Source organism: Mesocricetus auratus, unplaced genomic scaffold (genome assembly GCF_017639785.1).
Source record: "Mesocricetus auratus isolate SY011 unplaced genomic scaffold, BCM_Maur_2.0 Super-Scaffold_6730, whole genome shotgun sequence".
Taxonomy (NCBI): Eukaryota; Metazoa; Chordata; class Mammalia; order Rodentia; family Cricetidae; genus Mesocricetus; species Mesocricetus auratus.
The window spans coordinates 54,364,849-54,383,070 of NW_024429184.1; the positions used below are offsets into that span (position 1 = coordinate 54,364,849).

Here is an 18,222-nt window from a genome sequence, read left to right on the forward strand (position 1 = left end):
TTTCAGGGACTGCATAGTGAGTCCCAAACTGTCCTGGGCTACATGAGACCCTGATTCCAAAAAGAAAAGTTTTTGTTTGCAGACAACATAGAAGACAGTGACACCTGCCTCATAGTTAGTAACACCTATCTTATTATTAGATGAGTGGACCCACTTAATTGGCAAACACTTCATGTTAGGTGGTGGTAGGTTTGATTCCGAAGTGGGTGAACAAATTCTGGTACGCCGAAGAAAAACAAACAAAAGTACTTGTGTGGGGCTGTGGAAGGGCTATGCCTGGGTACATTCTGAAACTTAACTCTTGAGAAGGCATGGTAGATATCCTGGATAAAACTTCTCAGATTATTTTTGTAATGCGGGTGACTGACAAGAAAGGTGGCCAAGGACAGACCTGCCACCGGTTTCACAAACAGCTCTGCGTTCATTTGCAAAGACAATCTCCGTCCTTCCTGGAGTTTACAAAATTGGAGGGTGAATACTAAAAATTATTTTGTCTCAAATATGACGCATTCAGAAGGGCTGAATAAGCCAGGCAGTGGTGGCGCACACCTTTAATCTCAGCACTCGGGAGGCAGAGGCAGGCGGGTCTCTGTGAGTTCGACCCCACCCTGGTCTACAGAGCGAGTGCCAGGACAGCAGGAGCTACACAGAGAAACCCTGTCTCAAAAAACAAACGTACTGAATAACAAGGGACGGGAGGCGCCGCCGAGCTTTGGGCTTCCAACTTCAATAGGATAATCAAGGAGACCTCTAAAGACCGTGGAGAACAGCAACGGTTGCGTCCCCGCGTCCCCTGCGAGGCACAAACCTTCTACATGCTGTCCGGGGACGTGTAGCGGCGAAGCCACAGTCACAGGCTCGCCGGGCACTGCGGAAGTAGGCGGGGCTCTCCTCGGCCCGCCCCCTGACCCGCGAACGTGCGCGGAGGCCAGAGGTGAGAGGTCGCGCCGGCGTCATGGCGGCGCTGTGTAGGTCCCATGCCGCGGCTGCTGGGAGCCGGTTCCCGAGAGCGCTTCTCTTCCCCAAGCCCTTCCGAAATGCAAGCACGGAGAGTGGCTCCGAGAGCGCGGGCGGCGACTCCTCCGCTCCCCAGGCGCGCTCAGGCGGCTTCGCGAGCGCCCTAGAGCGACTCTCGGCGCTGCAGCGGAAGGCGGAGCTCGGACTGGTGAGTGGGCCTGGCGGCGCCACGTCCGGACGCGGGCCAGCGTGGGGTGGGGCTAACTGCGAGACTGGGGCGGGGCCGGCATGGGGGCGGGGTTCTGTCCGTGTGGGGTGGGGCTAACTACGAGACTGGGGCGGGGCCGGCATGGGGGGCGGGGTTCTGTCAGTGTTGGGTGGGGCTAACTGCGACAGTGGGGCGGGGCCGACATGGGTCGGAAGGATTCTGTCCAAGTTCGTATGAAGCTGTGCCACTGACTTAGGGTCGGGGAGGGGTTGGAGCCGCAGGTGTAGCGTCCTACCCTTGGCCTCCTGCAGCAGAGCCTGTGACTTAACGTTTTCTTTCTCTTCGAGTACTTTCCCCGAGGCTGGGTGGGCTCTCTCCAAGTACCCTCGCTCGTCATCTGGGCGGGGCCTTTGGGGTGACCCCTGGGACTCCCAGGAAAAGGGCTCCAAGACTTAGCGCTGCCTCAAGGAGCTGGAGTCTGAGGCTCCAGGCCTGTCATAAACGTCGTAATTGAATTGCTAGGGGATTGACAGTTACAGCTACTATGAGATGGGTGTATGATTTGACTGTCAGTGCTTTCACTTTTAGTTTCCGAAAATGACCTTTAATTTTCTTCCCATTTCTGTAAACCTGCACTTGTAAAGTAATATAAAACGTCTAGATACTCGTAGTGGAAATAGACATAAGGACAAGACGAGACTTTTTTAATTAGTATATTTGGTTAGACATTGGGTTATATAAGAAAAAACTGAATGCCTGTTTTCACCCCCTTAGGGAGCAGTGTGGAACAGTACACATTTCTCTAGATCAAGGGGCCATTTTAGTGTTAAAACTTTTCTTTGATCCAATGATGAGAAGGACCCTAGGACACAGTTTTGTGATTTTTGCCGCATGTAGTGACTAAAACACATTTTTAATCTTATAAGATAGTAGGAATTCTTTTTTAATAAGCTAAAATAAAACATAAAAAGATAAAAATTGAAACATTGGAATTGGACAAAGCAAACAGAAGGAAAGGTGTCCGAGAGAAAACACAAGAAACGGACCCACTTCTTCCAACGCTGAGGAGTCCCATAAAAGCAGTAAACTGGAAGCTATAATATATACGCAGAGGACCCAGTGCAGACCTGTGCCGGCCCTGGCCATGCTGCTTCAGTTTCTCAGTTTATTTGAGCTTTGCTGGTGCTAATTTAGAGGGCCTTATTCTCCTAGTGTCCTCCACCCCATCTGGCTCTTATACTGTTTCTACCTCCTCTTCTGGGGGTTCACCCTGAGGGGCAGGATTTGATGGAAACATCCTGTTTAAGGGCAGTGTGTCTGGGTCTCGGTATTCTCATCTGCTGCAGGAGGAAATTTCTCTGATGATGACTGAGCAAGGCACTGATCTATGAGCATAGAGAATATTATTAGGAGTCATTTTATTGCTACTTTTTTTTTTTGGAACAGTAGTATTTACCTTATGTCTCTGGGATCTCTAGTGTCAGGTTCTTGGTCACCCAAACAGTGTTGGGTATGGGTTCCATCTCATGGATAGGATCCTAAGTCAAATCAGAGATTGGTTAGTCACTCCCACAAACTTTGTCACCATTGCCTAACATATCTTGCAGGCAGGACACCATTGTAGATCAAAGGGTTTGCGACTATTTACATTTCTCTTTTAGTACCATGCAGAGTACCTTCCTGTACCAAATATGCTAAATATAAGGGTGAAAGCTCTGTGTGGGTACCAGCTCAATTTCTCCAGGTTCATTAAATTGTGTAGGTGTTGTCTTCAGCAATGGGGCTCTGCTATCAGTTTGTGGAGAGCTATAGTGTTGGCAACAGCCTGGGAGGTTTGGAGGTTCCCATGGGACCCCTTTGGCCAATGGCTCAATTAGATGTAACTCAGTCCTGGAACTGGAAGCTTCCTTTGGTGACAAGAGATGGTGGCAGAGCCAGTTGGGGCTCTGTCTTCCTCATTATTTGGTGATGTCAATTAGATCACCTTCATATATGTGTATACTTTAGGAAGCTTCTGTTGCACTAGATTCTCATACTACCTCTCAAATGGCCCTGAATTTTAGTTGGCTCTCTTGAAGTTCTCCCCCCAGTCAATCGTCCTGTTCGGCTCCCCCAATCCACCCATAACTATTCTATTCCCCTTTCCCAGGGAGATCTCGCTGTTCCCTCTAGTCCCTACTCTCTACCTAACCTTTGTGGGTCTATGGATTGTAGCTTGATTATCATTGACTTAACAGCTCACATACAAGTGAATAAATAACCATATTTCTCCTTCTGAACCTGTGATACCTCACCCAGGATGATTTCTTTTAGTTCCTGACATATATCTGCAGATTTCACTGTTTATAATGGCTGAATAATACTCCATTGTGCAAATGTACCACATTGTCTTTATCTATTCTTCAGTTGTTTCCAGTTTCTGGCTATTATGAATAGACCAGCAGTGAATATGGTTTACAAGTATTCTTGTATGATGAAGCATCCTTGGATATATGCCCAAGAGTGGTATAGTTGGATCTTGAGGTAAACCTATTCTCAGCTTCCTGAGGAACCACCACACTGATTTCCATATTGGCTATACAAGTTTGCATAGTAGGAGTTCTTAGGGGGTCTAAGTGTCCTAAAAAGGAGGTATTGAAAAGTTTCAGTCCTTTGTTTTGGAGAGAAACTTTTCTTGTCTGTTTCCTCTTGTTGGGACACAGTGCTCTTTGACACAGGAGCTGCTGCTTCCACCTTCAAACTGAGTCCTTCTCATACTCACTACCTCATGGTGACCCCACATTAATCTCTCTGTTTTTTGTTTTTCGAGACAGGGTTCCTCTGTATTGCTTCAGAGCCTGTCCTGGAACTTGCTCTGAAGACCAGGCTGGCCTTGAACTCACAGAGATCCTCCTGCCTCTACTTCCCCAGTGCTGGGATTAAAGGCGTGTGCCACCAGCGCCCAGCTAATCTCCCTGTTTTAAGGACAGCTTATTGGAAGTTTTAAACTTATCTGTGGGTTTCACATAATCAGCAGTGATCAGCTTAATGAAGGAAAGATATGACCATGATTCCCCATCCTTCTGAATATTATTCTAATTAGGGTGCTCTGTTTTCCCAGGAGGAGGAAAGGTGTTTCCTGGCAGTCCCAAGACATTTTACATTTGCTCTGCCAGCTCATACTATGGACTCTCTAAGGACAGTTTTTCTTCATCTAACACAGCTTAGAAAACATTATTTTACAACCCAAAGCAAATGCATTCGGTTGTGACATGTAGTTCACCAATGTCTTGTTCATAATTCTTTCAAGTCTTGATTTAGTGGGAAGGAAATGCCTTGGGGAGGAAGGTGGAAGGAGGCTGGGTTGTAGTCTCCATTTTACAGGGTCTCAGCTTTGTAGCATCTAGATATTCTAAAGCTGGGCTCTGTAACTGAACATAATGAGGCAGCTTTTCAGTGATGTGTTCAGAATCAACTTGTTCTTTAAATGAACTCTTTCTGCTCTGTTCATGAGAAGCTTTTGTAACTATGCATCAACTACACACTCTGATCAAGGTTGTGGGGAATAGAGACTGTAGGGGTGGGGTAGAGGTGCATGGGATATCACCATCTCAGTTTTGCTATAAGTACCCTAAAACTGCACTAAAACACTTTCCTGGAGTACCTCCCAGGGCTATGAATTTAACTCACAGCTTTGGATGTGCTGGACTCAAGCTCTAATACAGCAGCAGTAATTTTGTTTTGCTTTGTTTATGAGACAGGGTCCCCAATATCACCTGAGGCTGGCCTCAGATTTGTGATTCTCCTACTCCTATGTGTCATCATGATTGGCTTGTGTTTATGTTATACTAAAATCATGAAAATGTTATTTAAACATGTCACTTGGGAGTGGGTAGGCACTTGTTGCCAAGTCTGCTGACCTGGAGAGAATAGGTCCCTGCAAACTGCTCTGACCTCCACATGTGCTCTATGTAATGCCCCCACCCTCCCCAAAAAAGTAGGCCTATACTATAACTACAGGTTGTAATGTACAGTTGTGAGACAGTAAAGTTTTTCACTGGAGAAATAGAAAACTCAAAACAACAAAGATACCATGCATCTGTCTAACTTACAGATATTGGTAATTTCTTTCTTTTTTACCTTTTTCTTTTTTCTTTTTTCAAGGCAGGGTTTCTCTGTGTAACAGTCCTTGTACTTGCTCTGTAGACCAGGCTGGCCTTGAACTCACAAAGATCAGCCTCTGCCTCCCAAGTACTGAGATTAAAGGTGTGTACCACCACCGCCTGGCTGGGCATTGGTAATTTCTAATATGATAGCTTGTGCCACTTTAGTACCCTTTAGGCTAAAGTTTTCCTTGACTCTCTCCTCCAACAGAATGAACTTTGAGGAGGTTGTCTCTCTTGTTCTGGCTTGTCACCAGTGTTGAGCCTGGGTGTGACCTGTGGTGGGTAGTGAGTAAATAGTTGCTGTCTTAGTTCCTTCCTTCCTTGCTGTGACAAGTCAGTACCTGACAATAAGCAACTCAAGGAAGAAAGGGTTTCTTTCTGCCCATAGTGTGAGGGTATAGCCCATTGGTAGAGAAGACCTGATTATCAGGAGCAGGAAATGTCTGCTTACATGTGCCTGGAGCCAGAGAGATAAGTGACAGAGCTCAGCTCTCTTCCTCATTTTTCCTTTTCCTTCTCAAGGGGACCCCATCCTGTGGGATAGTCCTCATTTCAGTCTCTCTGGAAACACTCACATACATGCCCAGAGGTGTGTCTCCTACATGATTCTGTTGTCTAGTTAGATTGACAGTGAAGATTAAACATCAGATTTACCAAATGGATGCACGGATAAGTAGTACACATAGTTCATACCATGACTTCAGTTACTTCATCCGGCTCTGTCTAAGTTGTGATCTGTTTGTGACTACTCACAAACTTTTACAAGTAGGATAGTTTGGGCTGTTGATTAAATGTGCTTGTTCATAAGAATAGTTGAACAAACATGATTTTCAAGTAGTAAAACAGAAAATACCCTGCTAGCTTTACTTTTTGTGTTTCCTGGAAGTTTTGGTATGTTTCTGTCTTAGAGATGTACCAGATGCAATGACCAGGAATGCAAGCAGTAGTTAAGGGCTGATAGGGATTCAGTTTATAAGAAAAGTCTCACTTCACTTTTTGGGGCTCCTGGGTTTAATTAATTGAAGAGTACCCTAAAATTAGAAGATGAATAAATACTGTGTGAGCAGGACTTTTGAAAGAATTTATTTAAAAATTATAAAGGTAATATTTGTTTTAAAAGAGCTTAAATAGCACAGGAAGGTATTATGTGAAATGTAAGTCATTACCAAGGATGGAGAGACGTTTTTAAAAGTATTCCCCTTGAATTTTATTTATGTACATTTGTGTATACACACAAAGACAAATATAAACTAAGTATATGTACCTATGTAGTTAAAAACACACAATTGGTTTATGCTGTACATAGTTTTCAGCCATATTGCTGTAAAAGAGTATACTCTTTGGATTCAGAAAGTCTTACTTTAAATGGTTGGTTTTGCTTTTACTAGCTGTACTTTTAAAACTTGTAATTATTTTTAGGTGTGTGTGTGTGTGTGTGTGTGTGTGTGTGTGTGTGTGTGTATTAGTGAACCTTGTGCATGTAATGCCTAAGGAGGCCAGAATATGGCATTGACTCCCCCAGGACTGGAGTGTAGATAGTTGTGAGCTACCATGTATGTGCTGGTAATTGAACACAGTCCATTGGAAGAATAGCCAGTGTTCTTAACTGCAAAACCATATCTTCTGCCTCTTCTAGCAATATTTTTTTTGAAAAACTAATGTTACAGAATTATTACAAGGTTAAATAATTCATTATTTAAGGCACTTGAAACTGGCCTTTGCCCATCTAGGAACCCCAGGTAAGACACTGCCCACTGCCAGGTAACACTCCTTAAAACCTGCCCAATAACCCCACACTGTACCCTCTCCCCTGACTTCTGTACTAGGGCCCATAGCCCTGGTAGCCTTATGGGAGGCCAGGCTAGTCCTAATACCTGCTAGTCCTAATACACTACCCACAAAACCCCTTTAAAACCTGCTCAACAACCCCCAGACTGCACACACCCCTGCCCTCCCAACCCCCACCTGCAGCTCCATATCCTGGTCTACAACGTCAGAAGATTTCTGCTTTACCAGAGGCCAGGCCTGATCTACGAACCCTAGGTCATCGTCTTCAGAAGCATACTTCAGTTTTACTGGAGCACAGGCCAGATCTAGGAACTCCGGTGTTGGCAGCTATACTGTAGGCCAGGCTGGTCCTAGGGGCCTCAGTCTGCACTCCCTCCTCTGGGCTCTATATACTGGTCTACAACTTCAGAAGATGACTTTGGCTTTACCAGAAGCCAGTATGGATCTAGGGATCCTTAGACGTCCCCCAACCCAAAAGGGATTCTCTATTAACCTGAAGTCATACTAGTCACTAGAACCCTTGGCCATTTAGGCCAGAATACCAGAGAAGAAAGAGAAACCAAGGAACCAAACACCCATCCAACAAAGAAATGAAGGAATCAACACCTAGACCTTTAATCATCTTAGATTCAGATACCTAAACACCAGTGTAAGAAAACAGTCAATAACAGAGAAGGCAATATGGCTATCCTACAACAGCAAGACTCGAACAATCCAACATAACTGAAGCACAAGAAAACAAACTTAAAAATGACTTTATGAGATGATAGAGTTTTTTTTATAAGATTTATTTATTTATTACATATACAGTGTTCTGCCAGAAGAGGGCACCAGATTGAGTTGTAGATGTTTGTGAGCCACCATGTGGTTGCTGGGAATTGAACTCAGGACCTTTGGAAGACCAGTCAGTGGTCTTAACCTCTGAGCCACCTCTTCAGCCCCAAGATAGAGCTTCTTTTTTTTTTTTTTTTGAGGTTTCTTTTTAAAAATATTTTATTTATTTATTGTGTATACAGCTTTCTGCCTGCATGCCAGCAGAGGGTACCAGATCTCAATCAAGGTGGTTGTGAGCCACCATATAGTTGCAGAGAAAATGAAAAACGCCTTAAAGAAAATGAGGAAAAGACAGATAAAAAATTGGAAGAAATCAATGAATCCCTAGAAGAAAGCCAAGAAAAAGCAAACAGATGAAAGAAACCAAGAACTGAAAATGGAAATGGAAGCAATAAAGAAAACACAAATGGAGGGAATCCTGGAAATGGAAACTCTGGGTAAGGGAACAGGAACTACAGGTGCAAGCATCAACAGAATGCAAGAGATGGCAGAGAGACTGTCAAGCGTTGAAGACGGGATAGAAGAAATAGATTCATCAGTCAAAGAAAATGTTAAATCTAAAAAATTCCTAAGATAAAACATCCAGGAAATCTGTGACACTATGAAAAGACCAAACATAAGAATAATAGGACTAGAAGGAGAAGAAACCCAGAGAATATATTTAACAAAGTCACAGAAGAAAATTTTCCCAACCTAATATGAACATGCTTATAAAGGTACAAGACGCTTACATCCAAATAGATTGGATGAGAAAAGAAAATCCCTTCATCACATAATACTCAAAGCACGAAACATGGAGAACAAGGAGCCTCAGTAACATAAAGGTAGATGTATTAGAATCACATTTGACTTCTCAACAGAAAAAAATCCAGAAAGGACTGGGCAGATGTCTTGGATATTCTAAGATGCCAGCCCAGACTACTATACCCTGCAAAACTTTCAGTCATCATACATGGAGAAAACAATATATTTCGTTACAAAGTCAAATTTAAACAACATCTATTCATAAACCCAGCCTTACAGAAGATATTAGAAGGAAAAGCCCAACCCCAGGAAGTTAACTACACCCACTGACAATAGATAATCTCACACCAGCAAAACCCAAGCAGGGAAACAGACAGATAGACAGACAGACAGACAGACAGACAGACACACACACACACACACAGAGAGAGAGAGAGAGAGAGAGAGAGAGAGAGATATGCTACTCCCACTACCAACAAAATAGTAGTATTAACAATCATTTGCCATTAATATCAATATCAATGGACTTGATTCAACAATAAAAAGACAGAGGCTAACATAAAGGATGCAAAAACAGGATCCATCCTTCTGCTACATACAAGAATATCAAAGATAGATATTATCTCAGAGTAAAGGGTTGGAAAAATATTTTTCAGTCAAATGGACCTAAGAAGCAGGCTTGTGTAGTTATCATAATATGTTGTGTGATGTTTTACTCTTTTGGCTTTTTGGGGCCCTCCATCCAGCTCCCAAATAAATAGCACATGGAGGTTTATTCTTTACAAATGCCTGGCCATAGCTTGACTTGTTTCTTGCCAGCTTCTTAACTTAAATTATCCCATATGTCTTTGGCCTTTGAACTTTTATCTTTCTCTATTCCTGTATACCTTTTCTTTCCTTCTTACTCTGTGGCTGGCTGTGTAGCTGTGTAGCTGGGTTGCTGGCTACTGAAGTCCTCCTCCTTCCTCTCTTGTTCCCAGATTTCTCCTCCTCCCAGATTTCCCCATTTATCCTCTTTGTCTGCCAGCCCCACCTGTTGTCTCTCCTGCTTCGCTATTGGCTGTTCAGCTCTTTAGTAGACCATCGGGTATTTTAAACACAGTTTCACAGAGTTAAACAAATGCTACATAAACAAAAGTAACACACCTTAAAATAATATTCCCTAACATTAATATTTAACAAAATAGACTTCTAGCCAAAATTAATCAAAAGAGATAGAGAAGGGCATTTCATATTCATCAAAGGAAAAATCCACCAAGGTGATGTCTCAATTCTGAACATCTATGCCCCCAATACAAGGCCACCCACATTTGTAAAATATTATTAAAGCATAAATCACACAAACCCACACAATAATAGTGGGAGACTTTACCATCTCACTCTCACCAATGGACAGCTCTGCAAGACAGAAACAACAGATAAACAAGGGAACTAATAAATGTGACTCAAATGGATCTAACATATTTACAGAACATTTCATCCAAACACAAAAGAATATACCTGGTCAGCACCACATGGAACCTTCTCCAAAATTGACCATGTACTTGCCACAAAACAAGTCTCAACAGATATAAAAAAAATTGCAATAACCCCTGTATGTATCCTATCAGACCACTGTGGATTAAAGTTGGATTTCAGCAACAGCAGAAACAACGGAAAACCTAAAAATTCATGGAAACTGAACAACCCTCTACTGAATTACCACTGGGTCAAGGAAGAAATACAGCAGTTAAAGACTTCCTAGAATTCAATGAAAATGAATGCACAACATACCCAAACTTATGGGACACAATGAAAGTGATGCTAAGAGGAAAATTCACAGCACTTAGTGACTACATAAAGAATTTGGAGAAATCTCACACTATCTACTTAACACCACACCTGGAAGCTCTAGAACAAAAAGAAGCAGACAAGCAGACTCACCTAAGAGGAGTAGTCAGCAAGAAATAATCAAACCGAGGGTTGAAATCAATAACATAGAAAAAACGAGAGCCATACAAAGAATCAATGAAACAAAGAGTTGGTTCTTCAAGGAAACCAACAAAATAGATAAACCCTTATCCAAAGTAAAAGGCAGGGAGAGAATATGCAATTCAACAAAATCAGAAATGAAAAGGGTTACATAACAACACTTTGAGGAAATCCAGAGAATAATTAGGTCATACTTCAAAAATCCTGTATTCCATAAATTAGAAAATTTAAAAGAAACAGACAAATTTCTTGATAGATACCACTTACCAAAGTTAAATCAAGATAAGACAAATAATTTAAATAGACTGATAATCCCTAAGGAAATAGAAAAAGTTATTAAGAATCTCTCCCCCCAAAAACAAAAACAAAAACAAAAATATCCAAAGCCAGATGGCTTCAGCACAGAATTCTACCAGATAGTCAAAGAATATCTAATACCAATACTCTTTAAATTATTCCACAAAATAGAAACAAAAGGAACATTGCCAAATTCTTTTTTATGAGGCCATAGTCACCCTGATACCCATAACACACAAAGACTTAACAAAGAAAGAGTATCACAGACCAGTTTCACTCATGAACATTGATGCAAAAATACTCAGTAAAATGCTGGCAAACTGAATCCAAGAACACATCAAAAAGATCATCCACCATGACCAAGTAGGCTTTATCACAGAGATGCAGGGATGGTTCAACATAGGAAAATTTGTCAATCCAACTTATAAACAAACTGAAAGGAAAAGAAGACACGATCATCTCCTTAGGTGCTAAAAAAGCCTTTGACAAAATGTGACACCTCTTGGAGAGATCAGGGATACAAGGGACATAACATAAACATAATAAAAGCAATATACAGCAATCTGATTGCCACCATCAAATTTAATGGAGAGAAAAATCAAAGTAATTCCATTAAAATTAGGAACAAGACAAGGTTGTTCACTTTCTCCATACCTAGTCAATATAGTATTTGAAGTTCTAGCTACAGCACTAAGACAACTAAAGGAAATCAAAGGGATACAGATTGCAAAGGAAGAAGCCAACGTACCATTATTTACAGATGATATAATAGTATACATAAATTACCCCAAAAACTCTACCAAAGAACTCCTACTGCAAATACACACCTTTAGTCAAGTGTCTGGATACAAGATTAACTACAAAAAAAAAAAAATCACTAGCCCTCCTATATACAAATGATAAATGGGCTGAGAAAGAAATCTGAGAATCAACACCCTTTACAATAGCTTCAAATAATGTAAAATATCTTGATATTACTCTAACCAAGCAAGCAAAAGACTTGTATGACAAGAACTTTAAGTCTTTGAAGAAAGAAATTGAAGAAGATATCAGAAGATCAAAGGATCATTCGTGCTCATGGATCGATAGGATTAACGTAGTAAAAATGGCCATCTTACCAAAAACAATCTAAAGATTTAATGTAATCTCTTTTAAAATTCCAGCCGCAGAATTCTTTACAGACCTTTAAAGAATAATACTCAAAGTCATATGGAAAAACAAACAAACAAACAAAATCCAGGTTAGGCAAAACAATCCTGTACAATAAAAAAATCTTCTGGTGGCATCACTATACTCAATTTCAAGCTCTACTACAGAGCTATAGTAATAAAAACTACATGGTATTAACATAAAAAAAGATAAATGGATCAATGGAATCGAATTGAAGATTCAGAGATAAATCCACACACCTATAGACATCTGGTTTTCTACAAAGAAGCAAAAATTATACATTGGGAAAAAAGTATCTTCAACAAATGATGTTGATCTAAGTGGATGTCAGCATGTAGAAGAATGCAAATTGATCCATATCTATCACCCTGCACAAAACTCAAGTCCAAGTGGATTAAAGACCTCATTATAAATCCAGATACACTGAACCTGATAGAAGAGAAAGTGGGAAATAATCTTGAATGCATTGGCACAGAAGACGACTTCCTGAACAGAACATCAGTAGCACAGACAATAAGATCAACAATGAATAAGTGGGACTTTATGTAGTTGGAGTTTTCTTTGGGTTGACAGCTCACAAATAATGACACAGAGCCTTGTTATTATGAAAGTTTGGCCTTTAGGCTTGTCCCCAACTATCTCTTATAACTCAAATCTACCTAATTCTATTAATCTGTGTTCTGCCATGTGGCTGAGTTACCTCTGCTCTGTACTGCATGTCAATATATACTACTTCAGAGTCTCACTGGTGTCTCTATGCCTCCCTTCTTCCCAGAGTTTTCTCTCCCCACAAATCCGTTCTATTCTCTCCTGCCTAGTAACTGACCATTCAGCACTTTATTAAAACAATGACAATGACATGTCTTCATGCAGTGTAAATAGCTTTTCCACAACATTTTCCCCCTTGTCTAAATAAATGGGCTCAACTCTAAAGCAGTAAAATTACATATAAGAACAATTATTAGGGAAGAATTATATTTACAATGTTCAGTCCAGTAATGTTTGGCAGTTTTGAAGAAAATACTTGATTGTCCTATCTTGGTGAGTTCAAAGTTTTATACATGTATCACTTTCTATCATAACTTGTATTACCATCCTAAAAATTATCTTTTTAGACCTTGAAACATCTTTTTAGATAAGCAACTTAAGCTTTTATGTCTCTGAACCTTATAAAGTTGTATCTCTTTTATAAGTTTTTTTTTAATTTGGTAACAAAGAAAATGGTCTACCTATCTAGTCTTCAACCCCCATCAGAGACTGTGAAGTATATAATATCTTACTAAGTAGGAAGTATAGAGCAAGCAATTTCCAAAACTATAGAAATGACAGAAACAGCTGGCTACCTGGACAGACACCCAAGGTTCTTCTGCAGCATAGAGGCATCCATCTTTTTCCCTACAGGGTTAGAATATCTGACAGACTTTTGTGTAGCAGGACAATTTGAAGGACTGTCCTACCTTGTCTAGGTAAAGTTCAGTAGTCACCTTCTTTTGTGTCCTGCTTGTCCAATTTGGACAACATACTGTTAGCAGTTGAAGCAAGGGCAGTTTTTTGCCTCAATGGCTAGTTTTGTCATACTGAAAGCAAATTTCTTATGGATGTTCTTCAATGCCCATCATCCTTTTTTGAAGTAAATTGGTGCTGCCAGGAGCAGACATGCCTCTGTCATGGAAAGCCTTATGCTATTAAAACATCTTAATGCCATATTCTGTAGGTCTCTGGAGTATTTGAAGAACATCTTTCTATCTGAAATATATCTCTGTTTGACTTTGAAAACATACCTAACATGACTACAAGTTTGGTTGCTAAATGACTACTAACTTGTGTTTCTTAATTGTCCTAAATATTTTGTATTGATGAGTTTTAAGGACTAGAAATTTACATTACATGTTAAATGTCCTCCATAGGTACAATACCTTAAACAAGAATAGAAACATATATACAGTATAACAAAAGTAACCTTAAATTTGTATCATTATACAAAAATCCATACCAATGTAAATATTTAAACTATTGCTTTTTACTTTAAAAGTAGATTCAAATAATCTACCCATTTTCCTATCATTTCTATACTATATTCTTGTTTCTCCCGTTTCAGAAAGAGATTCCTGAATCTAATCTCCTTTGCTTAGCTTTCTCCCTGACCTTGATCAACAACAACTTGCAACCAACCCCCCTTAAAGATGATAATCCATTGAATAACCAAAAGCCATCCATCCCACCTCTTGGGAATATAGGTGTCATGTTCTCTAGGCTGCTTCCTGATATCTGGGGGAGATGGGATCTCTAGGGAATCCTGAGAAAATTGAGATAATGGTCAAGTCCTGGGAGAGCTAGCTGTGTCTTTTGTTGTATAGTTTCTATGTAATGGGAAAGTGCAAGGCTTATCTGAAGTCTTGGTTGGAGTAGTATGTGAGGCTGGATCATCTATGTAGTAGCTTTGAAGTTGTTCTGGATGCAGAATTTTGAGGAAACTGCAACACAGGCACTTTGAGGCTGGGTCACCTTGGCTGCTTGTCTTCATTGGTGTCTGATCCTGTTCTGAAAACACACAAACCTTTAAAGGTAACATACATATCTTCATTAACACAAGTATGTAATGTGTGGTATGTACAGTTCAGTGAAAGATTATTTTCTGTTTTAGGTTTGAGTCAGTAAAAGGCATCTGTCAACTTTATAAGACTATTTGGCCTATATAACTAAATATCCATCTAAGTTATATGAAAAGATGGCATGTAATGGTATGTCTTGAGGATTCTGTAGCCAACAAGATTTATCATGTCTCTTTCAGTCTCCGAGCTGTTCCCATGCAGAGAGATAGGATATATGTCACTTGTCCTATAGTCTTTCCTGGCTTTACCTTATGTCTGTAGCCAAAATTCTCAGGAGATATCCCCCCAATCAAATATGATCTTTATTAATTTTGAAGAATTCCATTGCGTTTTGTTTCCTCTGAAAACAAAACCTCTCCCCCATCACAACAAATTTTCTGACATACATTCCAGTTAGGACATTTACAAAAATATATAGGTTGGTTTGGTTTAACTTAGCAGTTTCCATAATCCAATGTCTCTCAGCAGCTATTGATTTTTATATACATCCTGTTATTTCCCATTTTATGTGACTTTTTCTTTTTACAGTATATTACTCTCTCTTTAAAGACTTTATTATTTTTAAACTATTTCATTTTTCTGACTGTCTATATCCATTATCTTTTTTCTTCAGCATTGAAGCACATTTTCAAGCACACTGTAACATGTTCAGAGTTTTTCTCGGCCTAGACCTGACTTTACTAAGCTCCTGCAGCTGCACACTTGCAGTGTTCTCAGATACGTTAGCCAAACGTTAAACTGCTAAGTGGCTGCTAGGCCCTCTGCTGCTAGCAAATTGCCTGGAGGCTGGCTCTGCCCCCTCTGGGTTGGTGAGAGTGGAGCCTCATATGTTATGCCTGCCTTCCCCAGCCTGGAGCTGGTCTATCCGCCCCAGCTCTAGGAACTTTCTGGGTCCACAATGCAGTAGGCATTTCTTCCTAGTTTCCTGCCACTGGGTAGCATGCTGCCTGCTGCTCATAAGCCCATTCAAGTTCTCAGTAGCAGGGTCTCTTAAACGAGCTGTGCCATTGTACTCCTGAGCACTGAACCTTCGTAGAACTTTTTGTTTTGTTTTGTTTTTTCAGCTTTTTCAGGCCCTGTGTGTATTTATGTGGTGGATTTTGGGCACCATTTGTAGTTGGATTTTTCTTTGGACTGCCAGCTCACAAATAACAGTGAGACTTATTATTATAATCATGAAAGCTTGGCCTTTAGCTTAGGCTTGTCCCTAATTAGCTCTTATAACTCAAATTAACCTGTTTCTATTAATCTACATCCTACCAGGTGACTTGGTTACATCTGCTCTGTATCGTATGTCCATATGTACTTCTTCAGAGTCTCACTGGTGTCGCCCCACCTCTCTTCTTCCCAGAGTTCTCTCTCTCCCAGAAATCTGGCCTGTTCTCTCCTGCCTAGTTATTGACCATTCAGCTCTTTATTAAACCAATCACAGTGATAAACTTTCACACAGTATAACCAAGCATTCTGCAACAATTACATGAAATTGAAACCTTTCTATAAGGCAAAGGACACTCAAAACAGTAGCCTACAGAATGGGAAAAAACCTTGACCAACCCCATATCTGACAGAGGGGTGATATCCAAAATATATAAAGAACTCAAGAAACTAGACATCAACAAACCAAATAATTCAATAAAAAATAGGGTACAGATCTAAATAGATAATTCTCAACAGAAGAATCTCAAATGACAAAAAAAAAACCCCACTTAAGGAGATATTCAACAATATTCGACATCCTTAGCTGTCAGGGAAATGCAAATCAAAATGACTCTTAAGAATGGCTAGGATCAAAAGCAGTGCCAGCTCATGCTGAAGAGGACGAGGAGCAAGGGAGCAATTCTCCTTTGCTGGTGGGAGTGCATACTTGTACAGCCACTTTGAAAGTCAGTGTGGCAGTGTCTCAGAAAACTGGGACTCAATCTACCATGAGACCCAGATATATCACTCTTGGGCATATACTCAAAGGATGCTCCATCATACCCAAGGATGTTTGCTCTACTATGTTTATAGCAGCATTATTTGTAATAGCCAGAACCTGGAAACAATGTAGATGTCCCTCAGCTGAAGAATGGATAAAGAAAATGTGGTACATTTACACAATGGAGTATTACTCAGTTGTTAAAAACAAGGGCACCAGGAAATTTGAAGGCAAATGGTGGAACTAGGAAAAAAACTCCCTAATTGAGGTAACCCAGACTGACAAAGACAGACATGGAATGTACTTACTCATAAGTTGATATTAGCTGTAAAATAAAGAATAACTATGCTGCAATTCACAGATCCAGAGAGACTAGGTAACAAGGAGGGTTCATGGGGGGATACCCAGATCTCCCTGGGAAGGGGAAATAGAAGAAATTTTGTAGCCAGGCTGTAGTGGTGCATGCCTTTGTACTCAGGAGGCAGAGACAGGTGCATCTCTGTGAGTTTGCGGCCAGCCTGGTTTACAGAGTGAGTTCTGGGACAGGCTCCAAAGCTACAGAGAATCTCTATCTCAAACAAACAAACAACAACAACAACAACAAAAAACCAAAAATGAAAAGGGTAGGGAATATCCCAGGAATCTATAAGGATGACTCCAGCTAAGATTCCCAACAGCAGCAGATACATAGCCTAAGATGGCCATTTCCTGTGACCAGATTGTTGCTGAGCCCAATTGTCATCAGAGAGACTTCATCCAGCAGCTGATGGAAGCAGGTGCAGACCCACAGCCAAACAGACGTTAGATGGAGCTCAGGGAATCCTGCAGAAGAGGGGTAGAAAGGATCATAGGAGCCAGAGGAGTCAAGGAAACCACAAGAAAACTCACAGAACCAACTAACCTGAGCTCATAGGAGCTCAGACTGAATGGAGACAACTAGGGACTGCATGGGACTGCCTAGGCACTCTGTATACATGTTACAGTTGTGTAACTTGGTCAGACTCTTGTGGGACTCCTAACAGTGGAAACAGGCTGTCTCCGTCTGACTCTTTTTCAGGCTTTTGGAACCCTACTCCTCATACTGGGTTTTACCTCGCACAGCATGGGCAGGTGCTTAGTCTTACTGCAACTTAATATGCCATGTTTTTTGGTACTTATGGGAGACCTGCCCTTTTCTAAAACAAAACAGAGGAGTGGATTTGGGGGGTGGAAACAGAGGGTAGGGGAGGGACTGGGAGGAGAGGTGGGAGGGAAAATGCAGCTGTGATGTAGTATGTGTATGTGTGTGTGTGAGAGAGAGAGAGAGAGGGGGGGGGGAGAGAGAGAGAGAGAGAGAGAGAGAGAGAGAGGAAAGGAGAGATGAGGAGAGAGAGAAGGAGAGAGGAGAGAGGAGGAGAGAAAGAAACTAGCCCCTGCCCATAAACATGCCCAATTACCTGAGTATAATTGTATTTTCCTTATTGCTTCAAATGGCCGGTGTATACACAGTATTAACAATTCTACTGATTTTTTTTATACATGACTAGAAGATGATTTATTTAACTAGAAAAGGGCTTCCTTCAAAATGTTCAGGTTTTG

At 40.9% G+C, this 18,222-nt stretch overlaps 1 protein-coding gene across 1 annotated transcript in view; it reads left to right on the forward strand.

Moving 5' to 3' along the window:
• Positions 1-915: 915 nt before the first annotated feature.
• Positions 916-18,222, forward strand: part of LOC101839185 (28S ribosomal protein S28, mitochondrial) — a 114,864-nt gene continuing 97,557 nt past the window's right edge. Inside the window, exon 1 of the mRNA XM_013110901.3 lies at positions 916-1,165. Within this exon, the coding sequence (XP_012966355.1) occupies positions 956-1,165 (210 nt within the window). The 5' untranslated portion in view covers positions 916-955. The remainder of the gene's footprint in view (positions 1,166-18,222) is intronic.